Source organism: Astyanax mexicanus, chromosome 18 (genome assembly GCF_023375975.1).
Source record: "Astyanax mexicanus isolate ESR-SI-001 chromosome 18, AstMex3_surface, whole genome shotgun sequence".
In the NCBI taxonomy this organism is placed as follows: domain Eukaryota; kingdom Metazoa; phylum Chordata; class Actinopteri; order Characiformes; family Acestrorhamphidae; genus Astyanax; species Astyanax mexicanus.
The window spans coordinates 27,678,859-27,706,010 of record NC_064425.1 but is presented as its reverse complement, the minus strand read 5'-3'; the positions used below and the strand labels follow the sequence as shown (position 1 = coordinate 27,706,010).

General features: G+C 37.9%; 1 protein-coding gene across 6 annotated transcripts in view; it reads right to left on the bottom strand.

Moving 5' to 3' along the window:
• robo1 (roundabout, axon guidance receptor, homolog 1 (Drosophila)) overlaps positions 1-27,152 on the bottom strand; it is a 480,259-nt gene that overhangs the window by 59,997 nt on the left and 393,110 nt on the right. For all 6 annotated transcript variants that reach the window (XR_007425321.1, XM_022679654.2, XM_049467115.1 and 3 more), the window contains 6 exons: positions 23,303-23,423; positions 20,967-21,105; positions 19,915-20,042; positions 9,425-9,549; positions 6,175-6,346; positions 2,847-3,052 (listed from right to left, as the gene is read on the bottom strand). Coding sequence is in view for 5 of the 6 variants with exons in the window: in XM_022679654.2 (XP_022535375.2) it covers positions 2,847-3,052; positions 6,175-6,346; positions 9,425-9,549; positions 19,915-20,042; positions 20,967-21,105; positions 23,303-23,423 (891 nt within the window). In the remaining variant the exon portion in view is untranslated. The remainder of the gene's footprint in view (positions 1-2,846; positions 3,053-6,174; positions 6,347-9,424; positions 9,550-19,914; positions 20,043-20,966; positions 21,106-23,302; positions 23,424-27,152) is intronic.

Below are 27,152 nucleotides of genomic sequence, written 5' to 3'. Positions count from 1 at the left end.
TTTTAAAAGTCAAACGAGGGCTTTTTTGGGTGAATAAAGTGCTTCCGCTTATTTACAGCAAGCTTAGATTCCCGAATTTTTCCAGCACTAAGGCTGCAGCATTAGCATTAGCGGCTTACTGCTCTAGCAGTGCTAGCCAGGTTTAGCAGCAGGCAAAAGGCCGATAATACTCACCTCTAAATTATGAAAATGTGGTTAGCGGCTAATGCTAATGCTACTCTAGTCTTGGTGCTGGAGAACTAATCTGAAATTCTTGTATAGCGCTGTACTTCAGCAGAGTGGCTTTACTGCTTCTTACAACCTGACTGGTAAAATTAACTCATAAGGTGACTGGATTAAAAGGCGCACCGATGATTTTTGTAAAAATTAAAGGATTTTAAGTGTGCCTTATAGTGTGAAAAATACAGTATACTTTAACCATTACTATAATAAGAGGGGGCTATGTTAGTAGAGCTATTATTATAAATTCTATCATAGAACACATTCTTGATTCAAAATGCTGGGTTTATTTCCTAATGACATGACTGTAACAAAAGCTGATTTTAAATTACCTATTGTTTAAATCTTTATTAAATCCACTCTTTTCACTTCTGTATTTCTGTATAAAACCACACATAAGCCACACATGTCCCAATTCAGTTTCCTGCAGTCGATAAGGCCTAGCTGCCTCCTTTTCACTCTCCACGCTTCGACACCCATTACTGACACTTGACTGTCCTCTCTGTACCCCTGCTGTCATCACACACACCTCTCACACTAGCAGCAGGGGGGAAATTAGGGGGAGAGAGAGAGAGAGTTTCCAGTCAAATGGAAAAGATTGGAGTTCTAGCTAATTAGAGACTTTGTCCATGTTCTCGAAGAGCCTCTTTAAAAGTGATGACAGACACATCGGGGAGCCGGAGAGCAGACAGACTGGAAAAAAATTCTAAAACAGAAACTGGGCTGCACTGAGCTCTCACAGTCAGTCGTACACGCTGACAATCAACACGCACTACGTGTCCAGATGTTTCTAGACACCCATTCTAATGAATGCATTCAGATATATATATATATATATTTACCTTTACCTACCTTGTTTATCTGGTCTAGTTCTTGTTGAGAAATACTGTCAAAAGAATAGTAAACTAATAAACAATACACATAAACCTACTGGCTTCATATCTAATGCTATGGGTGGTTGTCTAGAAGGTAGTGCTGGGTGGTATACCGGTTTTAAAGATATACTGGAGGGGAATTTAGAATTTATGCATTTTTCCCATACAGCCATACCTCTAGAGGCGCTGCGGAGCGCTGTGCAGAACAGCGCCACCAAAGAAGCACACAGCTCGCTAGAGAACGCTAGCCAGTTAGCATAACAAGTTAATAACAATGGAGTGAGAGGAATGGAATTGCGCAATCGATCCACAGCTCGGACAAACTTTCATCTCGTCCCCCAGACGAGCCCAGAATCAGTCCTGAGTCATTTATTTATCACAAGAAATAAAACTCCCTAAAAGTCTGGATATGAAAAAGTTACTATAGCCATTTTAAATATATTAATACTGTAGCTGAAGGGATAATTTATTTGCTAACTGGAGAAAAAAAAGGAATTATGTCTGACTTGTGCAATAGAGCTTTTCAAAAAATATCTCTTTTAAATACCCCAAAATTTTGTATTTCAGGTCCATTTACTGTATAGTGTTTATAGAACTATTTAAAAAAGAAGCCGGTTTAAAGTTGTTGGTGAATCTCCTTCTATGATCTATTGTTTTACATTCTTTAGCTATTTTTCTGCTAATATATTCAACTAATTTCTTCATATATTGTTTAATTTTGTGGGAAAAAGTAAACCCAACAGTAATCAAAGGCTTAATTTAAAGCCTTAGTGTTTTATACTATATGTACTCATAACAGTACAATAAGTCACAAGCCTATATAAAAGCCCGGTCGTGCAAAATAAATAAAATAAAATAAAATAAAATAAAAATACTGTGATATACCGTGAAACCGGCAGAATACAATGATATGCATTTTAGTCATTTTACAAAATAACAATAAATAAACAACTTTTTTATACCCCTGATTTTAAAAGAAACACTCTATGAAAAGTATTGGAATGTGTCCCAATACTTCTCTCCACATCCAGTTTATTACATCTCGGTGTACAGCTGTGGTCCTGCAGGCTGCAGAGACGTGATGGTGAAATGCCCGAGGTGAAAAAGAATCTCTTTGTGTCTCTCGCTGAGTGATTTAACGGCACGCTCTGACAGCCTGTGTTGAAATGACCTTTGACCTAGACGCAGTGGAAGCGCAGACACCCATCTGTGTGGAAGGACAACGGCACCACCTTGCCTCCCCCACCCCTGCCACGCGCGTGTACGTCGCTTCGTCTACTTAATGAGTGAGTGATGGAGTGTGTGTTAGACTTCATCCAGCACAGTTTCAAAACAGCAGCTTGATTGACAGACACTGAATACACTGAATACTGAGATTTTCAGTGTGTAAATAATTGCTTTAAATAATGAGATAATGAGAGTTACACACACACAAACACTGGCTTTGGATTATTTATCTAAATGACTACAAGAACCTTACACAGTTTAAATCCAATTAAATTGAAAATAAAAACTAAACTTATTTCTGAAGGTAATGACTTGGTTCATTAAACATACAATGATAATGGTAATGGTTATTTATTTATTTATTTATTTATTTATAATTTCAAAGTGGAAAAGCAGCGGGCTAAGCGCTGCCACTATGATCAGGAGATTACCGGTTCGAATACTGTTTATGCAGCTTGCCATCAGCTACCGGAGCCCTGAGAGAGCACAACAGCCTTTTATTTTTTTTAACGTAGAACAACATACCTTGGCATAGCGTATCTGTAGAGCCCCTGTGTCCAACAGTTTCAGGCGAGAGTCGTGAGTGGACACCAGCACCCCGTCCTTTCTCCACAGGATGGTGGGGGTAGGTGTGCCGGTCGCCTGGCAACCCAGAACTACTGTCCCATCAACAGCCACTGTCTGATTGGTGGGACCTTGACGAACAACGGGTGGCGGTCTGTCGGAAATGACTGGACAGGATAGAGGGATAGAGAGGGAAAGAGAGGGAGAGAGAGAAAGAGGAGCGAGTGGTGGTGAAAGAAAGTAACAGTATAATGTGAACTGCTTTTAAAATAATTAAAACATTTCAATGTAAACAGGAATTGGCATTTGAGACAAATGTGTTCACAGTGAAAAGAGTGAGACAGACAAGACTACTTGCTGATTATCCTTTGAAACAGAGACAGAATGTGTGTGTGTGTGTGTGTGTGTACACGTGTGCGTGGGACAAAGAAGGCACTAGTGATGGAAGCCAATTTTTTCAACTGGAAGCAATTTTCCAGTCACTCAGCAGCAGTAGCCCAGTGATGCCAAATGAAAGAAGAGCAATTAATACCTCCACCATTCCAACGTCAGTCTCTTTTAAAACATATATACAATACAGCCCAGCACATTCTCTCTCTCTCGCACACACACAAACAGCATCAATAAAAACCCAACAGGAGCTTTCCATTTAAAACAAAAACAACCACTGAGGTTCTGGTTCACACTGTGCTCTTAAAATCAACTATTATCCTTCTTAAATCCACCATATAAACACTACAGAATGAACACACTAAAGCTTTACGATAAACAAAATTGTATTGTTATTGTGATACAGTGTTTCATGATAAATCAATTAATAAAAAGTGTTGTTGATATAGTGTTGTTGCTGAGTATAACAGCATACTTAAACTGTGTGGAGCAGCTTTACGCTGAAGACGATTAAAATGATGTTAGAGTAAGGTAAAGTGAGATAGAACGACTTCTTAGCCTGAAAAAATGATTGAAAAGGAGTCTAAACTGATGTTATATCTTAATGTCAGATATTAAAGTAAGTAAAGTACAAAAAGTATGGTGCAAGACTTTTCGATGCAGATAAATAAATAAAAATTATGTGGGGTTGATGCTGCAGTTGGTCAGGTCTAGGTTCAGCAACAGTATGTGCTGAAAGAATGAGGTCAGCTGACTACCTGAATATACTGAATATAGACCAGGTTACTCAATCAATGGATGTTTTTTTTCTTCACTGATAATCACGGCCATATTCCAAGATGACAATGCCAGTATTCATGGTGCTGGAATTGTGAAAGAGTGCAGAGTGATTCAGGGAGCATGAGATCATCATTTTCACACATGGATTAAGAGAGAGAGTTCACCACAGAGTCCAGACCTTAACCTCATTGAGAATCTTTGGGATGTGCTGGGGGAGGCTTTGTGCAGTGGTCAGACTCATCAGACCATCATCAATGCTGCTGCAAGATCTTGGTGAAAAATGAATCCAGCAACACTGGAGTGAAATCAATCTTGTGACATTGCAGAAGCATATCGAAACAATTTTGGTGACCCTCTGGAGCTCTTTCATGCTACTGTGCAGCGATGTGTGAGGCAATATGTAAGTATGCTTTCCATTGTGGAGCTTTAAAAAGACACAAGCAACCTCTGACTGATGTTATTCTTTCTGAGAATCCTCTGCAATTTCAGTCATTGTTGTGCCTCCTTTATCAACTGTATGTTTGTCTTATGACTTATCGCATATTCTGGCCTTATCCACATGCACCCCTAGTACACACACACACACACACACACACACGCACTGATAAAGTAGCTCAGTTTCTCAGTCTGTTTTAAAGAAGAATTGCCCATTAGCATTAGCAGCTCTGTCTCTAATTCAGCAGCCTGTACTGCTCAACACATTAGTCTTGCTGCTGCTGCTGTTGCTGCTGTGGTGGCTCCTGCACATTCAGTCCACTTCAGTCCACTGCCTTTTTTTGTTTTTACTAAGGTGAACCACCAGATGAACACGTCTCAGAAAGAGCCCCCGTACTTGTGTTTACAGGCAGACACACACAGCCCTGGCCTTGCTGTTGTACTGTAATTACTGCACATCACAGCAGTGACCTGTAATTATGATCAGAGTCTATGGTGAGAGAGGGGGCCTATTAGCATCTGTGTCTCTTTAAAACGCTGAAATAACTGTTATTATTATTCCACTTCTAATTCTTTATTCTCTTTCTCTGTATTCATTCTAACTGCAGCTAGAACATGTGTACACGTGGGGTGTACATGCAGTCTTAAAAAAATAAAGGTGCAACAAAAGGTGCATTGAGCACTGTGAATTAAAAAAAAAAAAACTGTGTTTGGGTCCCTGAAGAACCATTTTTGTTAAAGTAGCGTGTGTTTAGAATATTTAAGGTACTATATATCAAGCAATGCTTATTTATGGTTCTTTTTGTAGTGATAGATTGCAGCAGGTTAAGGGTTGAATAAACTAAGTAGGTAGTATCACAAACATTAAACCACTGATTGCTGATGATAAATTTCATTAAAAGTTTAATTCCATCATTTTTTCATTCATTTTAAAATGTCTAGTTGTGATCTCTAGTATGCATGAATGCCATGTGAGCTATTCTTTGTGAAAAAAGTACTCTGGTGATCCTGGAAAGTACTCCTCTGATTGGCTAACAGCACTGCGACAAAATGAGGCGGACAACAGTTAGAAACTTTTTAAAATAAAGACATTTTTACACTAATTACAGTCTTTGCAATGTCATATGTTACTTTACAACATGTCTAATCTCCTGCTAAGTGCAGTTCAGCCACTGACCTAGTCTTCGAGTCTCTGTAAAACGCCAAATCCACCGGAGATCCTATGTAAACTCATAATTACATACAGAGGTGGCTAGTTTTTTTTCTATTTTTACTTTTAACTAGTGTAAACTTTTTAGTAGCTACTGCAGACAATGGAGGTTGAGGGACAGTTTTATGTGCAGCATATATGCAAATTTCATCTGTGCCCAGCAAAAATGTGATGTATATGGTTGTTTTGTCTTGTCATGTCTTGTAGTACTGCTATAGTATATGTATCAGCTTTAGTTATGTGATTCATGCAATTACACAAGTGCATCTCAATACCCCAAAACAGCATATTCTTATTTATTTGTTTTCTTTGGGTTCTGTTGCTTTTCCTGTTATAGATACTGTATGTAAACTTGTAGAGTTATTTAACACAGTTAAATATAATAATAATATAAAGCAGAGCCAAAGGATGTTTTGCTGTATTGTGAAGACATTGCAAGCTGTATATGTATAAGTATGAGTGTGTGTTTCTTACTGTCTGTGACCTCCAGCAGAGCTTTGGTGATCACACTGCCCGCAATGTTGAGGGCCTGGCAGCTGTAATATCCGGCGTCCCCTCGTTCTATGCCAGTGATGGTAAGATCACCCGTTTGAGAGACAGAGAAGCGGCTGGACGGCTGTGGCGGCTGAGAGGAGAACAGCAGGTTCTGTAACAGGGAGAACAAAGAGGATGAACTACTGCGAAGCTGTGGAGAACATACAGCTCTGGAAGAAATAAGAGACCACTTATAAATGACAAGTTTCTTTGATTTTACCAAATTAAAAACCTTTGTAATATATGCAAGAAAAAGATGGATGACCACAAGCCAACAAACCAAGCTGAACTGCTTGAATTTTTGCACCATAAAGAGTGGCATAAAGTTATCCAAAAGCAGTGTGTGAGACTGGTGGAGGAGAACATGCCAAGATGCATTAAAAATTGATTAAAAACCAGGGTTATTCCACCAAATATTGATTTCTGAACACTTTAAACGTTATGAATATGAACTTGTTTTCTTTGCATTATTTAAGGTCTGAAAGCTCTGCATCTTTTTTTGTTGTTTCAGCCATTTCTCATTTTCTTCAAATAAATGCTCTAAATGACCCCTTAGCCAACACCCTGACTCGCTGCTGACTGTAGTGCTGAGAGAAAGTGTGTACAGCTCTGCCTGGCCATCTAAAGCAGAGTGTGAGAGTGTGTGTGTGTGATTCCGAGGGCTGTTTCTGTGTGTACTAGAGGTGTGTTTAATAGGCACAGCTGGGGCTGTAACTCTGTCTACTCTATAAATCTGCTTCACGACAGGGGGGCGCACAGAGCCTATTATCAAGCCAGGATAAATCATTGGAAAATAAAGACATGAGAGGATAAAACACAGATCTATAGCAGTTTTATTTGGCCTCCAGGGTTCCTTAATATGAAAGAAAATAATGTGAAACAACAAACAACAAGACTACAACATACCTACAACTATATGTCCAAATATTTGTGGACACCTTACCTAATGAATGCATTAAAGCTAATTTAGGATGCACTTATTGCTGACACTGATCTTCAAAAGCATACAAATGCATAGTGTAAATACTTACACACTAGAAGCTACATGGGAGGGGTATAAAGCCCTCAGGCACTAAGCTGGGCTCCATCTAATATGTTGTGATCATCCAACACCCCGACTCTTGTCACTGAATTTAATGAATTCAATCAAATTCTTACAGCAATGCTTCAAAATGGAGCCTTGCCTGGGCCCTAGAGATAGTTACTCCAACAAAAGCAGCATAAACTTTTTTCTAACTATTTTCGAAAATATTTCTGGAAAATGTTCTAAAAAAACTAAAATATCCATTGTACGAAAACCGTAATAAAACAATTTAATTAAGTATAGTTGCTAGGTGGTTGCTGTGGTGTTGCTAGGTGGTTGGTGTGATTTTGCTAGGATGGTTGCTGTGGTGTTGTTAGGTGGTTGTTGTGGTGATGCTAGGTGGTTGCTGTGGTTTAGCTAGTAGGTGGTTGCTGTGGTGTTGCTAGATGGTCGCTGTGTTGGAGCTAGGTGGTTGCTGTAGTGTTGCTAGGTGGTTGCTGTGGTGTTGCTAGGCGGTTGCTATGGTGGCTCTCCATACACCCGTATTACAAAAACCATACCACATATCGCTCCAAAAAGCACAAGCAACATAATAAAATATAGTTAGGTGGTTGCTGTGGTGTTGGTAGACGGTTGCTGTGGTGTTGGTAGATGGTTGCTGTGGTGTTGTTAGATGGTTGCTTTGGTGGAGCTAGATGGTTGCTATGGTGTTGCTTGGTGGTTGCTGTGATGTTGCTAGGTGGTTGCTGTGGGGAGGGGGATTTCCTGCTCTCCTGGGGAAATCCTATTCCACCCTCAAAAATTGCCCAAAAAAATGTTAAAACGTCCGTATTACGAAAACCGTACCACATATCGCTCCAAAAAGCACAAGCAACATAATAAAGTATAGTTAGGTGGTTGCTGTGGTGTTCGTGGACGGTTGCTGTGGTGTTGCTAGATGGTTGATGTGGTGTTGCTAGGTGGTTGCCATAGTGTTGGTAGACAAGTGCCGCGGTGGAACTAGGATGGTTGCTGTGGTGTTGTTAGATGGTTGCTGTGGTGTTGGTAGACAGTTTCTATGGTGGTGCTAGGTGGTTGCTGTGGTGTTGCTAGGTGGTTTCTGTGGGGAGGGGGATTTCCCGCTCTCCTGGGGAAATCCCCCTCCCCCTTCAAAAGTGGCCCTAAAACTAGATTATATAAAAATTTGACACATGGTCACCTTTTTTTTTACGTTGTAACATCAACAGTTTTATCCCTTTAATTATTAGTCATGCTATGCTATGGTAAAATACCCTACCCAACAATTCTTAATGTTAATAATTCTTAATAATCCATTGTATACATTTTTACAATAACAAAACAGAGAAAAGAGGCAAAAGCAAAAGTCTGAGCACCCTGAATGGTCCATACTGTGTATTATAGCACATAGTGAGTTTTGTATCCAGATAAAAGTCTTCTAGTTCTTGTTGTTTGATGGATTTTTTCTCGCCCATTCGTCCTTGCACAAGTCTGCTAGCTCAATACCTATACTAAATGATTGAGTAGCTATTATAAATGATTCAAAATATGAACAATACAGCGTCTACAGTACTTGATTCAGTCTGCTAGCTCGGTGAAATTCTCAGACTGTCTTGCATGCACTGCTCTTTTGAGGTCATATCCAGAGAATTTTAATGATGTTTAGACTGAGGGCTTTTGAAGGCCATCGCTAAACCTTCAGCTTGTACCACTAAACAGAGTTCGGTGAGGATTATGAGGTGTGTTTACGATCTTTACCCTGCTGTATAAGCCATCATCTTCTCATCTATATCTTTTTTTACAGTCCGACTGATGTTTGCTGAAGGTCTTTTGCGGTCGGATAAAGGTGTGAGTTGTCTTTCTAGCAATCCCATAATCCCACAAGCAGTTCTCTCAAAAGGTTCTCTCTGTATTCTTCTTCAGGTCACTTTTTCTTTTTTCACTTTTTTCAATTCTTAATCATGTTATGGTCTGAAAAATGGCCTCCTGATAGCAAGTTGTTTAGGCTATTTAAGGTGAGCTCTTAGAGCTCATATCTATTGGGTACCCAAACTTTAACTTCCTGGCTTCTGGAGATCAGATCATCTTCAATTATTCACAGTAAGATACATTTTGACCAGGGTGCTCAAACTTTTGACATGCCACTTTTACTCTCTTTCTCTCTCTTACCTGGCTGCCCTCTCTCTGCCAGAAGATGGCTGGTTGGGGGCTGCCGGTGGCCTCACACTGAAAGGTCACTGTGCGCCCCACCCCGACCACCTGATTCCTCGGTCGCACCGCAAACACTGGAGGCACTGCAGGAGTGTGGACAGAAAAGTGTGTGTTAATTTTAACATCAACAATTAACAACAAATAATATTACACTCGTAATATATTAAACTAGTAGTAGCCACTACTAACATACTATATTTGATGATAAATTCTACCCATAGCTAATCAATAACCCAGTACTCTAACCATCAAGCCACTATTACCCACAGATTGTGTTCTTTAAAGATCCTCCTAAATTGACTACCCTTTTATTAACCCTGAACTATTTGAAACAGAAAATGAATCAAGTGCAGATACTTCATTATTCATTAACTATTTACAAAAGATTCATAGTTTCATAGTTGATACTGACTCAGTTACTGTAGATGTATATTCTGAAACATTTATAATAGCTACTTAATAATTTACTATAGACATCGAATAGTTCACTGTAAAATATTGTAATTCATTGAAGATTTTGAATCATTTAGTAAAGGTACCTCATCTTTTCTTAGATGTTGACTTGTTTATATTATACAGCTCTGGAAAAAAATATGAAACCACCTCAGTTTCTGAATCAGTTTCTCTGATTTTGCTATAAAATGAACATTGTTGTTTAATTCTATAAACTACGGACAACATTTCTCCCAAATTTTAAATAAAAATATTGTCATTTACACCATTTATTTGCAGAAAATGAGAAATGACTAAAACAACAAAAGATGCAGATATTTCAGACCTCAAATAATGCAAAGAAAACAAGTTCATATTCATAAAGTTTAAATAGTTTTTCATGCATATTGGCATGTTCTCCTCCACCAGTCTTACACACTGCTTTTGGATAACTTTATGCCTTTACTCCTGGTGCAAAAATTCAAGCAGTTCAGCTTGGTTTGATGGCTTGTGATCATCCATCTTCCTCTTTATTATATTCCAGAGGTTTTCGATTTGGTAAAATCAAAGAAACTCATCATTTTGAAGTGGTCTCTTATTTTATTTCATGAGCTGTATATTGAATCATTTACTGTAGATACTAAATAATTTATAGTGCAGCTACATAGTGAATAATTTGTATTAGATACTGAATTATTTATTACAGATACTGATTCATTCGTAGTTGATACTAAATCAGTTACTGCAGATGCTACATTTACTGTATGTTTATACTCTGAAACATTTAATGTGTATGCTGAATAATTTAGCATAGATATTGAATCATTCACTGTAGATAGTGGATCATTTGATGTAAATACTGAATTATACAGAACAGAAAATGGATCACTTTTAATAGCGACTCAATCATTTATAATGATTATGATAACAAAAAAATATATTCTAAATAGTTAAAGAACCATCCAATGAAATGTTCTTTCTTAAATTCTTATCTTCTTATAGGAAATCACCCTGATTTAAAAAAAAAAAAAATTTAGATTATTTTTTAAATAAGTGTATGATGACGTTTGCGCGCTTCAGTCGTCTCCCTGATGTAGCGGCTGATTAGAGGGAAGTCTATCTACCTCGTGAAGCACAGGGGTGTATCTGGGGGGTATAAAAACAAATGTAAATGAAAGGAAACTGGTGTGACCCCCACAGTTGCTTCATTTGCATGGGCAAGGGCACAGAGCGATAACATTTCCATTGAAATGGGAGATAAATTTGGGCCATCTGTCCCGGGCTGACACTGCTTAATGGCGCTGGCTGGGCGCGGGACGCCGGCTTTTCATGCATCTTAATGACGGAATCCGTTTCGGAGCGGGAGCACTGATGTCAAGCCGAGTGCCTCTTTGGACGAGACGCCACGCCTTTAAGGGCACGAAAAAAGGTCCTCTTGCTTTTTGATAGGGATATAGACGCTAATCGGAAGTGACAGCAGGTACGCCCCCCCACAGCCAATATCAACCATACTGTACTGCCCACCGCTTCTCTCTACAGCCCCCCGCTTTAACACTAAAAGCAATCTGCAGGCCTGTCAATTCCCATACCCCTGTGATCTGTCCAAAGAGCCGAGATGAAAACGTAGCAAGACGTGAAGCGCTAAGCAATAAAACGAGGCAATTTCCAACATTACCTTGAGCGCTCGGAACAAGCATTAGTTTTACCCCAGCGCGCACAGCGCTGTCGCTGTTGCCGCTGACAACCGAGACAAGCTGGCTGATTGGTGGAAGGATGGAGGGTGGATGAATGGTGCTTCTGACAACTTCCTGTTGCTGTCAGTGCAGTGAGTAGGGTGACGGATGACAGAGCGACTTACCAGACACAACTGAAAAAGGAACAAATAAAGAAAAAACAAAAAAGTGACAGATGAGTAAAGAAATCATAATCATATACATGAGAACAAATATGACTGAAATGACAGTACTGCATTAAAATAAAACAACTTAATGGTGCATTCATGAAGCCAAAAACAATTCATGACATGTATGTACACAAACACACTCACATATATTGAAACAGTTACACTTTATTGTGCATTTTTTGCTGCCTTTTAATTATACTGGACATTATTATATAATTAAATAATACTTTTGACATTAGAGAATGTACAGTTGTTGTTAGGATTGCAGCAACAGTTTAGGCTTAGGGTTAGAACAACAGGATTTAGAACAACTTCAGAACTGTGTGATTTTGTGACTTTGAGTATGATTTAGGATTAGGATGAGGAACCATGTTAAATGTATGGTTAGGTCTAGGATTAGGTTGAAAAACAAGGGTTAGATTTAGGTACATAAGGTAAGGTGTAGGATTAGGATTAGGATGAGAAACAGAGTTATGTTTAGATTTTGTTTATCTTACTTAAAATTTATACTAAGCAACAGGGTTAGGCTTAGGATTGAGTGAGTAACAGCGTTACATAGGTTTAGAACTAGGATTAAGTTTATGACTTAAAAGGGAAAATTTTAGAAATTAATCCTGTAACTGAAATTCTGATTTCAGTTATAGGAACAGGTAAGGATTAGGAACAGGGTTAGGACTAGGATAAGATTAGGAACAGGGTTAGGATTAGAGTTTGGGTTAGGAACAGAGTTACATTTAGGATTAGGGTTTAAAACAGGGTTAGAATTAGGATTAAGGTTCAGAGCAAAACCTTTTTGGGGTTCTGGTTTCAGTTTTAGGAACAGGGTTAGGATTAGAGTTTAAGATTACGTTTAGGATTAAGGTTAGAAATAGGGTTAAAAACAGCACTAAGTTTAGAAGCAAAACCTTTGTGGGTTACTGATTTCAGCTATAGGAACAGGGTTAGGATTAGAGTTTAAGATTACGTTTAGGATTAAGGTTAGAAATATGGTTAAAAACAGCACTAATTTTAGAAGCAAAACCTTTGTGGGTTTCTGATTTCAGTTTTAGTAACAGGTTAAGTTTAAGAACAGGGTTAGGACTAGGATAGGATAAGGAACAGGGTTAGGATTAGAGTTTGGGTTAGGAACAGAGCTACATTTAGGATTAGGGTTTGAAACAGGGTTAGGATTAGGATAAAGGTTGGGAGCAAAAACCTTTTTGGGTTTCTTATTTCAATTATAGATACAGGGTTAGGATTAGAGTTTAGGATTATGTTTAGGATTAAGGTTAGAAATAGGGTTAAAAACAGCACTAAGTTTAGAAGCAAAACCTTTGTGGGTTTCTGATTTCAGTTATAGGAACAGGGTTAGGATTAGAGTTAAAATTACGTTTAGGATTAAGGTTAGAAATAGAGTTAAAAACAGCACTAAGTTTAGAAGCAAAACCTTTGTGGGTTTCTGATTTCAGTTATAGGAACAGGGTTACGATTAGAGTTTAAGATTACGTTTAGAATTAAGGTTAGGAATAGGGTTAAAAACAGCACTAAGTTTAGAAGCAAAACCTTTTTGGGTTTCTTATTTCAGTTATAGAAACAGGGTTAGGATTAGAGTTCAGGATTACATTTAGGATTAAGGTTAGAAATAGGGTCAAAAACAGTTTTAAGTTTAGAAGAAAAAGCTTTTTGGGTGTCTGATTTTAGTTATAAGAACAGGTTAAGATTGGGAACAGGGTTAACTAAAGTTAAACTTTTGGAGATTTCTGGTTTTGGTTTTCAGTTTTCAATGCCTTCGCCTCTATAAACCATCTACAGTGACTATCCAATTTTAGAGTGATTCATAAAACAGATTAAGATGCATACTCACAATGAAAACACACACACACACACACACACACACACACACTATTTTAAGCTATAAGGCAAGCTTGCCTGTGGCCTTAATGCATCTGGACTCAATTCAACAGGGCTGAATTTAAATGTTATAATGCAGATGACAGATTGGGGACAATTTACTAGATTTGGATCTGGAAAAACAAACTTGAGAGCAGCTTAATCATTCATCTATCTGTACTGTGGATCATTGCAGGCTGTATTCCGCATCCCATAGCGCTCTGCCGACCCCTGCTTTAATCAGATAAGTGCAAACACATCCATTTTTTAAGGCCGTTGAACTTGAGAGGACATTGATGAATCTGTGAACAGCTGAGTGAAGAGCAGCGGCAGTGGCCTTGGCGCGCTGCGTCTAAAACGGGCCCTTCCCTCCACCTCTCTTTTGGCAAGGGCTTGCAGCACCCTCTCCGCTCCCTCTCCACGCCCCATTAGCACGGCCACTCCCGGGACTTCCAGCGCATTCTAGCGCTTTCCTCAAATAAATCAACACTAATGACTAAATTACCGCAGGAGGGAGGCCTCGTTTGTAACCCTGCATTATCTTTCCACGGCTGAGGTTTATTCCAAACCATTTATCTATATGTGGGTTCCCCTAACTTTGTATCCTCTCCAAACGAGGGATATCGGCTGCTCAAACCGAGCATTTCTCCTGCTCTCTCTGCTCAAACCCTGTCCAGAAAAATCTACGATACACTGAAAAAAATGATGCGTAAAATTTACTATTTAATTTAATTTCAGCTCGGTTTCAAGACTTAAATGTTACATAGAGTAAATAAGTGAAGTGAACTTTAGTCAATCCTTTCTTTTATTAAACTTTACTTAATTTCTGCAAACAATATTACCTAATTACAATTACTAAATTTATACAATATTACTGAAATTTTTATATTTTTAGTTAAAACACACATACTTACAAAAATGTACATAATCTCAAAGACTTATATTGTAAACAGACCAAGTCTCACTGTCTGAACACATGGATGGCATGTAATATATTCTTAGAATTTATTACCAGCCATCCATGTGTTGAAACAGTGTAATATGTGTGTTTCAACCAAAAATATTAAAATTTCAGGAATTATGATTTATTAGGTATCATAAATTATTTGAGTAATATTGTATAAATTAAGTAATTGTAATTAGGTTATATTGTATGCAGAAATTAAAGCTCCACTAGGTAAGATTGAGATTTTGTGCTCGTGGGCTCCCCCTACAGTTGCAGAGTGTAATAAATGTCTCAGGCAGATTAGTTTCTCTTTCTCGTTTTCTGGCTTTCACAGACATATTCAGTCTCTTTTCAGCTTCTGTCAGAGTGTCTGTATGTTAGTTTGTAAAGAATGAACCAGTAGTCCTTGTAGAACTGTTAGGACTAAAGGTAGGAAAGCAGGGCGCAGTTCTCGCGAGCGTTGGTCGCGGCCACCTCGGAAAACCTACAGAGTCTGGTTCGAGTTCAGAGGAGCTCTGGCACAGACACGAGAGAACCAATGTTTCTCCTATTAGACCTCAATGCTGCGCTGCAGTGAGCTTCAAGCTGTAATTTTACTTCTTTAAAAGATCAAAAATCAAGAAAACCCTACCTAGTGCTGCTTTAAGTAAAAGTTACTAAAAGAAAGGATTGATTCAGCTAAAATAAATTAAGTAAAAGTTACTAAAAGAAAGGATTGATTCAGCTAAAATAAATTAAGTAAAGTTTATTAAAAGAAAGGATTAATTCAGCTAAAATAAATTAAGTAAAGTTTATTAAAAGAAAGGATTGATTCAGCAAAAATAAATTAAGTAAAAGTTACTAAAAGAAAGGATTGATTCAGCTAAAATAAATTAAGTAAAAGTTACTAAAAGAAAGGATTAATTCAGCTAAAATAAATGAAGTAAAAGTTACTAAAAGAAAGGAATGATTCAGCAAAAATAAATTAAGTAAAGTTTACTAAAAGAAAGGATTGATTCAGCAAAAATAAATTAAGTAAAGTTTACTAAAAGAAAGGATTGACTGAAGTTCAGTTCACTTATTTACTCTATGTAACATTTAATTCTTGAAACTGAGTTAAAGTTACTTAAATTTAACTAAAATTAAATTTAATTAAAAAAAGCAAATGCAGAACGTTGCGAAAGTAAATTTTAATCATCATTTTTTGTCAGTGTACATATCCATGAAATCTAGCACCCAAGGCACGTTCAATTACAAGGTGCTCCACTACTCGGACGAGGCATCGAAGCCGACGTGTTTATAAGCGCAGAGCCAGCGTCGCAGACAGCTTAACACAGGCGTAAAAAAACAATAACTCACTGATTGTGCTCGTAGCAAAGCCTCGTAACCAGAGCTGAGCGGGGAAAAAAAAGAAATTGCTCAGGGGCGTCAATGCACAATGCTGACTTTGTTCGCTGAGGACTTGGCTGATTTGAGTGTGAAATACTCACACTCGCCCGAGCTAAATGTTTACCGTAGTCTGCCACAGAAGTGGCTGAAAGGCAATATTTCTTTGTTATAATTTACTGTCGAGAGCAGAGCCGTCACTAGTGCTGCTCTGCGTGAATCCTGATGTAATAAAATCTGCTTTAACAGTTGTATAAGCAGGGGAAGAAGACAACAGAAAGGCAAGTGACAACTGGAGTTTTGTTACGGTTCAATTTTTTAAAAAGCTTTTAAAGAAAAGTAAAATTACAAGAATTACAAGAAAATTACATCTTTTTAGATGTAAGCAAAGTCAGGCAGGGTGGACTGATATGAAATGTTTAGTTATTGAGAAACATACAGACTCAGAATGTGTCATAATAGTCGTTATGGGAACCAGATGTCCAAAACACATGTACAATTAAAGTACCAATCAAAAGTTTGTGAACAACTTCTTATTCCATGTTTCTCTTTTTTCCTACATTGTAAATTAATACTGAAGTCATCCAGACTACGAAGGAACACATAATACATCTGGGGTTCTGTTAACTTGTGGTTTCTGAGACTGGTAACTCTGATAAATGTATCCTGTGCAACAGAGGAAACTCTTGGTCTTCCTTTCCTGGGGTGGTTCTGATGAGTGCCAGTTTCCTCATAACATTTTGATGGTCTTTGTGACTGCACTTGAGGATACTTTCAAATTTCTTGATTTTTTTTTTTGCACTGACTGACCTTTATTTCATAAAGTCATTTTTTTCTTTACTTAGTTAAGTAGTTCTTGCCATAATATGGATGAAAACATTACTCAAATAGGGCTCTTTACTGTACACCAACTCTACCTCTTCACTTTACAACTTTACAACTGATGCTCTCAAACATTAACATTAAGAGACAAGAAGTTCAAGCAACTAACTCTTGAGGAGTTCAGCACAGCTGTTAACTGAAAGCCTGAATTGCAAGTGACTCTACCTCATAAGGCTGACTGAGAATATCCAGCCAAGAGGTGCTATTTTGATTAACATAAAATATAGTCTGATTTGTTTCACACTTTTTTGTTCACTAAATAATTCCATGTGTTTTTTTTATAGTTCAAATAACTTTAGTATTAATCTACAATGTATATTTTATTTATTAAATAATAATAATAATAAAAACACTGAATTTAAAGTGTGTCCAATATTTTGACTGGTACTTTAAGTTGAATGTGTAAAGTCTGACACATTGTTTTGCAGTAGATTGTCATAATTCAGCATTTTTTAAAAAGTAAAGTTATATAAAGCTCTGGAAAACAATTAAGAGACCAATTTCAATTCCTCTGATTTTGCTATTTACATGTATATGTTTGAGTAAAATAACATTGTTGTTTTATTATACACTACACACACAAATAACATTATAAACTACACACAAATAAAAATATTTTCATTTAGAGCATTTATTTGCAGAAAATGAGAAATGGCTGAAATAACAAAAAAGATGCAGAGCTTTCAGACCTCAAATAATGTAAAGAAAACAAGTTAAAATTCATAAAGTTTTAAAAGTTCAGGTGGATTAACCCTGTTTTTTTAATCACAGTTTTCATGTATCTTGGCATGTTCTCCTCCACCAGTCTTACACACTGCTTTTGGATAACTTTATGCCTTTACTCCTGGTGCAAAAATTCAAGCAGTTCAACTTGGTTTGATGGCTTGTGATCATCCATCTTCCTCTTGATTATATTCCAGAGGTTTTCATTTTGGTTAAATCAAAGAAACTCATCATTTTAAGTGGTCTTTTGTTTTTTTATTTTTAAAAAGCCAGTGTAATTCCCTTTTAACCCTCTCTAACAGCCCTTCGGCACTAACAGCCTCTGCAGACACTTGCCCTGTTGTTTCTGGCCAGGCTTAGCTACTGCTGAAATATGAAGACACAAATCATTCCTGAAGCTCGGTCTGAAACTGAACTGTCAGTCTCGGTTGCTCTGTTCTCTCCGGAACCTTCTGTCACCCCAGCTCTGCTGTCTTCTTCCCAGGCTGCTGCCATTAGAAACACGTCATGGGAGCGGGGCCCGGTGGGCTTTAGCTGTGTCAAACCTCCTCCTCCTCTTTTTCCTGCTCTCGTCCTCATTGAGAGGGGCTTACCCTCCACGTTCTGCTGCCGTGTGACTGTGCAAACCAGGCTCAGGCTCTTATCTGCCTCTCAGAGCTGACAGAGCAGAACTGAAGCTCGGAGCTCGGAGGTCAGGCGGGAACATTAGGGAGAACAGTTCCACAAATGTCTTCCTGTTTATCTTCATCACAGACTATTATTCAGACTCTAAGGGGGGGGGGGGGGGGGGGTTGGGGGGGTTACTGGGAGTCACACTGACTGCACAGTCACTGGAAAACAATGCTGCAGGGACACTGTGGAGCTGGAGTACAGCCTGCTTTATTTATATCAGCCGTGATGCCTATTAATCAGTCAAGCCACATTACGAGATTTATGGATTATAACATATAAATAATGACAGCTAGGCAGCAGGAGGAGCCCAACTCTATTTTGGGATCTCCTTCACAAACTCCATTTAACTCCATCTAACTTTAAACAGGGGGAATAAGAGAGTGCAGGGGACATGATCCTATTGGTCTCCATTAGACATCATTTGTCCTCAGAGGAAACTCTGCTTATGATAACAAATAATAGTGTTTTTTGGTGTTTACACTTGTTATTTTTCACTTGGGTTAGGGTTTAGGGTTAGGGTTGACAATGTGCATCTGGTGGTTGTTTGTTATATTGAGTTCAAATGAAAAATAAAATAGGATTAATAAATATTAATAGAAAATAAAGAAATAACAGTGTAAAATTACTGTATTTTTCAATAGTTCTCAAAGTAACTTTTTTAAAGTTTATATAAATTTAAAAAGTGAAAAATAAAAAATAAATGGTCCCACTGAGTGAATGTCTGCAGTAAAAGTGTAACTTCTACTGATTATGTACATGCTGTTGCTTATCTGGCAGGTTTTTTTTTTGTTACATTAACTTCACATTTAATGAGGAATGGACCAATAGGCATGCTCCAAAATGAAAAATAAAATAGGATTAATAAATATTAATAAAAAATTAAGAAATAACAGTGTAAAATTACTGTATTTTTAAATAGTTCACAAAATAAACAATATAATTAAAAAGTAACTATTTAAAAGTATATGATTAAATAATAAATAAATGCTCCCACAGACAAAAATGTTTTACATTGAATTTCATTGATACAGTTTTAAGTTACTGTATTTTTCAATATTTCTCAAAATAAATCCCAAAAAAGTAAAAAGTAATTTAGCAGTTGCTGTGTTCCAATGATAAGGAGAAATAAATGGTCCCACTGATTGAATGTCTGTAATAAAATGTTATTAACCACGCAATAACACTATAATTACTGATGATTTACTTTCTGCTACTGCATACTTTTACACAGTACTCACCCAATTACACGTGTTTCAACTTACATGAGTTTCAACGCATGCAATTACACAAGTGTAAATCAATTGATAATTTTATTTGTAGTTAATAACAATTAAATCACTCTCTTATTACAAATTAAATGTTGCATTTTAGACAGTATGGTAATAAAATATACTGCGAAAGTAAAATTATCAACAGTTTTTATACAGTTATTGGGAGGTTTGTTAGTGTAATAACGTACTTATTACAGACATTTAAAGTAAAATAGGAACACATACATTTGTATACATCTGTGGAAAGTCATGATATACAGTATATATATATATATATATATATATATATATACTGCACTACTACTGTATATGATGCAGTCGCCTTAAACCAAGTGATTAGAGTAAGAGGGTTAAAGGAAAGAAAGATGGAGAGAAAGGTTCTTACCGTGGACGGTGAGGGTGGCCGTGGCCTCCGTTTTCCCCATCATGTTCTCGGCCAGGCAGGTGTAGGAGCCGGCGTCTGCCGAGCTCAGCCGCTTCAGCTTCAGCGTGTGATCATCCCGGATCTCAAACCTGAACACACACACAGTTAACATAGTTTAAAAACAGTTAATAATGAATTCTACTCTGACGGCCCCATACATTCAAGCAGAACTCAACTTTAACCACAGTACCATATTTTTCACACTATATAAGGTGCACTTAAAACTTTAATATCTCCAAAAATCTTATTATCTTATCTTTTTCCAGTCAGGCTGTAAGAAGCAGTAAATTCACTTTGCTGAAGTACAGCGTTATACAATATTTTAGTTTCCCAGCACTGAGACAGAAGTAGCATTAGCATTAGCTGCTAACCATGCTAAGCGCTGGCTCTTTCTGGCCATTCAGAGGTGAGTATTACTGGATTGTAGCCTGCTGCTAACCCTGGCTAGCGCTGCTTGAGCAGCTTTAGCATTACTCGCTAACCACATTAGCTCTTTCTTTGTTCAGAGGTGAGTATATCAGACCATGTTAAAACAAGCTATGTGGGGTGAACTGCTAATATCGCCCTGGCTTACTGGAACACTCAGGGTTCCTGAGTGCAGATCTGTCGGGCGGCATTAGCTAGCCGTTAGCGGTTAAATGCTAATGCTTCAGCCCTAGTGTTTTAGAAATTTGGGAATCTAAGCTTGCTGTAAATAAATGGAAGTGATTTACTTATCCAAATAAACAGTTTTCAGGAGCGAAATCTGTGTAGATTAACATCCATCCAGCACTTGTTTGACTTTTTTTTACAGTTTTGTTTACTTAGCTTAGCTTTACTTAACTTAGCTAGCTACCACTCCCCACCACCACCACCCAGCGGCAAGACCTGCTGAATTAGAAGTTCTTTATAGTGTCTCTTCAAATGTGCCTTATAATATGGTGAACATCATGTATGAAAATAGACCAGAAAATATAGGTGCGAAAAATATGGTATATATAAATATACTGTACACACACAAGTCAGACTCTTACCTCCCCTTGGGCAGCTCTCCGTCCTCTTTCCTCCAGCGAACGGTGGGCATGGGGTCTCCTTGTGCTTCACACCTGAATTCCACGCTCTGATCCACCAGCACAGACTGACTGCTTGGCCTGCGTAAAAAACTGGGTCTCTCTGTATACAAAAACACATACACATACACACACAAAAACACATACAGATTAAAGGGTTAAAAACTGAACTTCATTTATTTTTTACATGGATAAATGTACAGAAATGCACTCTTTTGTAGTATAGTTATTGTGACGTTGGAACAACCATACAGAAAGTTCTGTAACTTGCATAAACAATGTGTGTGTGTGTGTGTGTGTATCTTTAAGAGGGTGAATGACATCTTCAGCTTGTCATGGAGACGAGTAAGCAAGTAAACTCCCAACATCTGTTCCATTTCTAACACTTCCCTGCATATAAACAAAGAAACTCATGGTGTGTGTGTGTGTGTATGAGACACAGTAATACTGAAAGAGAGTGACTAACACAGTGTTTTTCCTGGCATGTGTGTACAGTGTACAGTACATGTGTGTGTGTGTGTGAGCAGATGTGCTTACATGTGTATGTTAGTTCCAGGCCCAAACACAGGCCGTGTCTGCTGCACATTAACGTGTATGTATTTCCTGTATGCAGAACACAGTGAGGTCACTGTCTGTAATCACTGATGACTGAACTCAACAACAAACAAGGGTGGACCTTCTGGAACACGCAGGGTCAGAGATAGAGATGAACAGCCTGAAGCAGCTGTTAGTGTTATCTGTGCACTACAACAGGTCTGGGTCATCTTCCTAGGCTTAGGCCCAGTCCCATTTCTCTTTTGTACACCTAACCCTTGTTTTTAAGTGTAAGAATCGGGTTAAATCCTACCCCAATGATTGGAACAACCCTTCAAGCACCCGCAGAAGCATTTCTGAGTGAAGAACGGACGAAATATTGTGTTTAATGGCACCAGTGTGCTGGGACGACCATCCCTGCTAAGCCTAATATTATTATTCTAGAAACTGGGGTGTCGGGTCACGTAGGAGTTCTTCTGGCCACGTCACTCGTTTTTACGTACTTATGTCACACGTACAGCCCATAAAAGTGGATCTAACTCGGTTTTACTGAACCTGAGCAGGTGGTGGAGCAATGGAGATTTCAGAAGGGGAAACTCAGAGCTCAGTTGCTCATACACTCATAGTAAAAACAAAGAAACAAAGGAGTGAAGTTTCTGACTGAGCACGCTCTCTTTCTGACTGAACATAACCTAGAATCAGATTCATTCTCTCTAAAAGGAGACCACATCACACCCAGTTTAAAATAATTCTTCCATTATTCTCGGTGCAATTACCCATTCTCACCAGAGAGGGCCCTAAATCCAACAAATCCCCAAATTTAGAACATCAGCTTTAACTAGTTAACTTTAAGGCATTAAGTGTTAGTTTATTTTATTTTTCAGTTCCACCTTTAATACTGCAGCTTTTGCCATCTGTTGCACCATTTAAGGTGGAACAGGAAAGTTAGCAATTTTTTTGTACTTTTTTTTTTTAAGAAAATGGCCATAAAACATTGAAACTACACATTAACTATGGTAATATAGTGGCTATAGTAATTTTTAACTCTGTTTTCAGTTTGAAGGGTCATGTAGTGGAAACACTACCCCTTCTCCTCCAGCCTAACAAAAATCAGGACACACCTACCTCTAGCTGTGCATATGCAAAACAGAGGGGTAGGGCTACGTTATAGGGCCAAGGGGTGAAATTGGATTGGGCCTTAGTTTAAGCCCTTGTACTCTAAAAATTAAGTTTATTATTGAGAAACAACTATACACAGGCAGTTTCAGAGACAGGGATTAGGTCTAGTTGTAGACTCTATTTTCTTTCCAAATATCCATTTAAAATGCTGCATAGTGAAAAATTAGGCTTAAACTAAAAAATAAAATAAACAAAAAATTAGGCTTAACTAATCAGTGTATGCAAGCAGCTATACTTTAACTAATAAGTAAGTTGCACACATTGTTGACCATCCCTAATACCAGCTGTGGGCTAGAAGGGTATAAAGCCCCCAAGTATTGAGCTATGAATCAGTACTTTTAAAAAAAAAAAAATAGATCATTTTCTTCTCAAACTCCCTGGCTATTTACTGCTCACATCTTTCCCACAAGAAGTCACTGAACTCTGATTCATGTCAGTTTATTAACTCAACCCAAAGTGCTTAAATTTCATTAAAACCAGGCAAAATGTGTGCCTGTCAGTGTATATGATAGAGCAGTTCATCTGTATAGGATTTACTGAAGAATCTTCTCTGACCTTTGCCGGGGCTTTATTAAACCTGTACGTACCCAGCACCGTGAGCTCAGCTATCTCGCTCTCTCGCTCGCCCATCATGTTGGTCCCCACGCACACATACTTCCCAGCATCACTCTTCCGCGTGTTGGTGATCATCAGCTTTCCACCTCGTATCTGCAGCAAGAACATATTAACAATATTAACACAGTTAGACTAGGACAGTCCTGCAACATGGTTTTAAAGTGCAAATTAATATAGGAAGAAAGAAGTGTCGCAATCAAAGCTAAGGGCAGTTCGACCAAATATTAGAGTGTGACCTTTTTTTTTGTGGTGACTTTTTTTGGCCATGCAATATTCATCTACATATAAAATACACAATACTCTAATTGAATCACATACAGCACATTCACACGTTCATCATAATAACTAAAAATAGACACAGGAACTTTAGAAACACAGGTTTTCCTTCATAGAAATTCCAGATGAAGTCAAAAAGTAGCGAGAACGTTTTTCTACACATTTCTACAAGACTCTTCAAAGAAAAGTGGAGAAAACTGGTACAGTTCTGACTGACCCACATGGCAAAGCCTTTGGTTCATCTTAACACTGGACTAAATCTCAGTTTCAGTAGTGAAGAGAAGAATTAGAGAGTGATCTAAAACTTTTGTACATAATGATCCAGAGACAGGATGCAAATGCAAGTCAGATTTTTTTTATCATTATCTATTACAAAAAAACGAGAGATACAACAAACACTTACACTAAAAAGCTAAAATAAACTAAAGAAAACAAACCAGAAACTTAACAGGCACAAACACTGCAAGAGAGTGGATAAAACAAATGACAATGATCAAACATCAACATAGTCAAAGACAACAGGGAAAACATGGGGTATATATTCACACACAGACAGACAAGGAACACCTGGAGAAGTAACAAGGGGGCTGGGTTTACAAATGAGACAGATGAGAATATTAATAACAGGGCGGGGCAAGGGCGGAGACAAGACAATAACAAAACAGAGCACATGGCAAGGAAATTAAACAAGACAGAAAACAGGAAGACAGGAACTGAAGGGGACAAGAAAGAGAAACAACCAACAAGGGATAATTTAATCTTGCTGCATTTCTATTGGTTCGTTCATCCATCGTGTCTTAACACATTGGCACAGGTTTGTTTTTTTTTGTTTTTTTACGTCAAATTAGGTCAAAAAGTAAAAAAAAATAAAATAAAATAATGTACAAAGTTTTTGTATGACTGCATTAATGCGCAATACAAAGTGTGTGTGTGTGTGTGTGTGGTGATGGTGCTGATGGTCGGGGTGCTCATATTTTTTTCCCAAAGATCTGGTTACAGGTCAGGGGGCCTTACTTTTTGTTCTGAGGCACTCATGAACGCAGTGCTGGGTCCTCCTTTACCTGACATATATATACACACATACATACACACGCACATACATACATGCACATACCTACACACACACACACACACACACCTTGAAATTGATCCCTGTATTAGGGGGACCACACGGCGAGAGTCAATGATGGGAAGCAAAATGTGGCAGCGGGCAGACGGCCCCCTACCTGCCTGTACTTAAAGGGGTCAACATGTGGGTTTGCTTTATGGCATGCCATGTCATGTCTCATTGAGCGTGAACCAGCGTGGTCAGCGCTGAGGCTGTCTGTGCCAACAGGGACCTCACTGCGCTCCCGCCTGGAATGCATGAATGATGGCTAAATACCCAGAAACTGTGATCTAACCCAACTGTTATCAATCCTGCTGCTACAGTCCTGCACAGTTCTGCACAGCAGAGCTTGTAGCACTTTTACGTTGCTCCTGTTACTCACAATAAACCAATGTGTAAATGCATTTACACTGTAAACCCATACGTTGTTTGAACTCAAATGATTTAAGTCTGTTTTACATAAAATTGGATATTTCTAAATAATACTCAACTGTTTTGAGTTAGTTGAACATTTGTGGGCACATATACATTCAAACTGAGATCTTTGAGTTAAATCAACTTATAATAACTGAGTTTAGTCTGTTGCCATTAACATCTTCTTTTCCATTGGCTTCTGTCACTATCTATTTGCATACTGGGTGTGTCCAACAGTTTCTGACTTACACTCACCATCAGTGTGTAGTGATTCCCCCTGGGCTACCTTATAAATAAATCAAGTTCACCTTTAGTTGTAATAACTTGATGTTTTAATTTATGCTAACTCAAGTTTTCATTCACCATTAATTTAAAAAAATTGAGCAAACTGGCTGCCTTAAAAAGTTGAGTAAACTCAACTTATCCGGTCTTACAGTATAACAAAAATAAAAAAAGTTAAATCAACTTCCCCTTTAGTTGTAATAACCTTTTTTAAGGCAACCGGTTTCCTTATTACACCAATAGAATAGAATAGAATAGAATAGAACAGAATCTCTAGAGAAGATAAACGTAAAGCTGTTGGCACAATGCCTAATGTTACAGCTAAGGCTAATGGGCTAGAGGGGTGTAAAGCCAAAGCCCACCCAGCTGGTTGTTTTCTTAATTGATGATGCTTTATACAGTACTTTGGGATGAGTTGAGGGGGGGTGAGGGGGTTGATGAGGTAGGGTGGTGATCATCTAGTATCCTCACCTCACTAACAATAAATCGTCACTGTTAAAAAACAATAAAAAAACAAATATTTTAGTTTTTGTTGATTTTTAGTTACTCTTTAGTTACTCTTACTCTTAGATTTTTAGTCTCCTTCTACTAAAATGCACTTTTTCTTGTTCTTTGTGAAATACTATAGGTTTCTCTGAGTTTTATATGCATGTAACACATGAATCTCTTCATCAACTTTCATTGTCTGCAGTAGCTAGTGAAAGAAAACATTCAGAAAAACGAGTCGATCAGAAAAAGCATCGTGTCTACATCAACCCGTGAATTGTGAATTAGTATTCAAGGCCTCACCCACCTTGGCTTGCGACCGCCTACAGGCAGAGCTAAAGCTGCCGTCTCACTGGCCGAGCGACATCGTCTTGTCAGTTAGGAGCTAACAGCATTTGGAACAACATGGCAGCGAATTCCTGTGTTATTTGTGCAAATAACACATCAGTGTTATTTATATGCTTTGCCCAGTAATTCAGAGCTATGGAACAAATGGTTTTGTCTGGATTTGTCTATGGAACACCACCAGCGAAGTACTATTAAGATAGGTATAGGTTCTGTTTACACTAGTTAAAAGTAAAAATTTACCCCGGGGTGGATTTTTACTTTCTAGACCTGGACTACCCACCTCTGTGTGTAAGTAACTTGTTTTTTATAGGATCTCCGGTGGATCTGGTGTTTTAAAGAGACTCTAAGACTAGGTCAGTGGCTGAACTGCATTTAGAAGGGCATTATGCATGTTGTAAAGTAACATACGACATTGCAAATACTGTTATTAGTGTAAAAATGTCAATTTGTTATTTTAAAACATTTCTAACTGCTGTCTGTCTCGCTGCATTGCAGTGCTGTTAGGAATTAAAGGAATTAGACCTTTAAACACACCAACTTTCAATTGTGTCAACGTTTATTATTTATGAATGGACCAATAGAAATTCTTCAAATTACCTGAAATAAACTCTTTATACTTTGACTTCCTTTGATTAAAAAGTTAAACAGGTTTCATTTCTCTCCTGTAAAGCTTTGGAGATAGCTGTTTTTCATTGTACAGTGACGATCAATATGAGGGTTCAAATAATATTTTGAAGCATTTATATTGTATATTATATCTATTCTATACTACATTTTATATTTTAAATTGTAAACAAGGAAGCTAAGAAATTTGGCATAAAATAAAAAAATCAACATTTCTTCTCCTATCCCTTTCAGCCAAGGTGCCACCAGTTATGCAGGGCACTTCATATCCGAGCCACACTTAG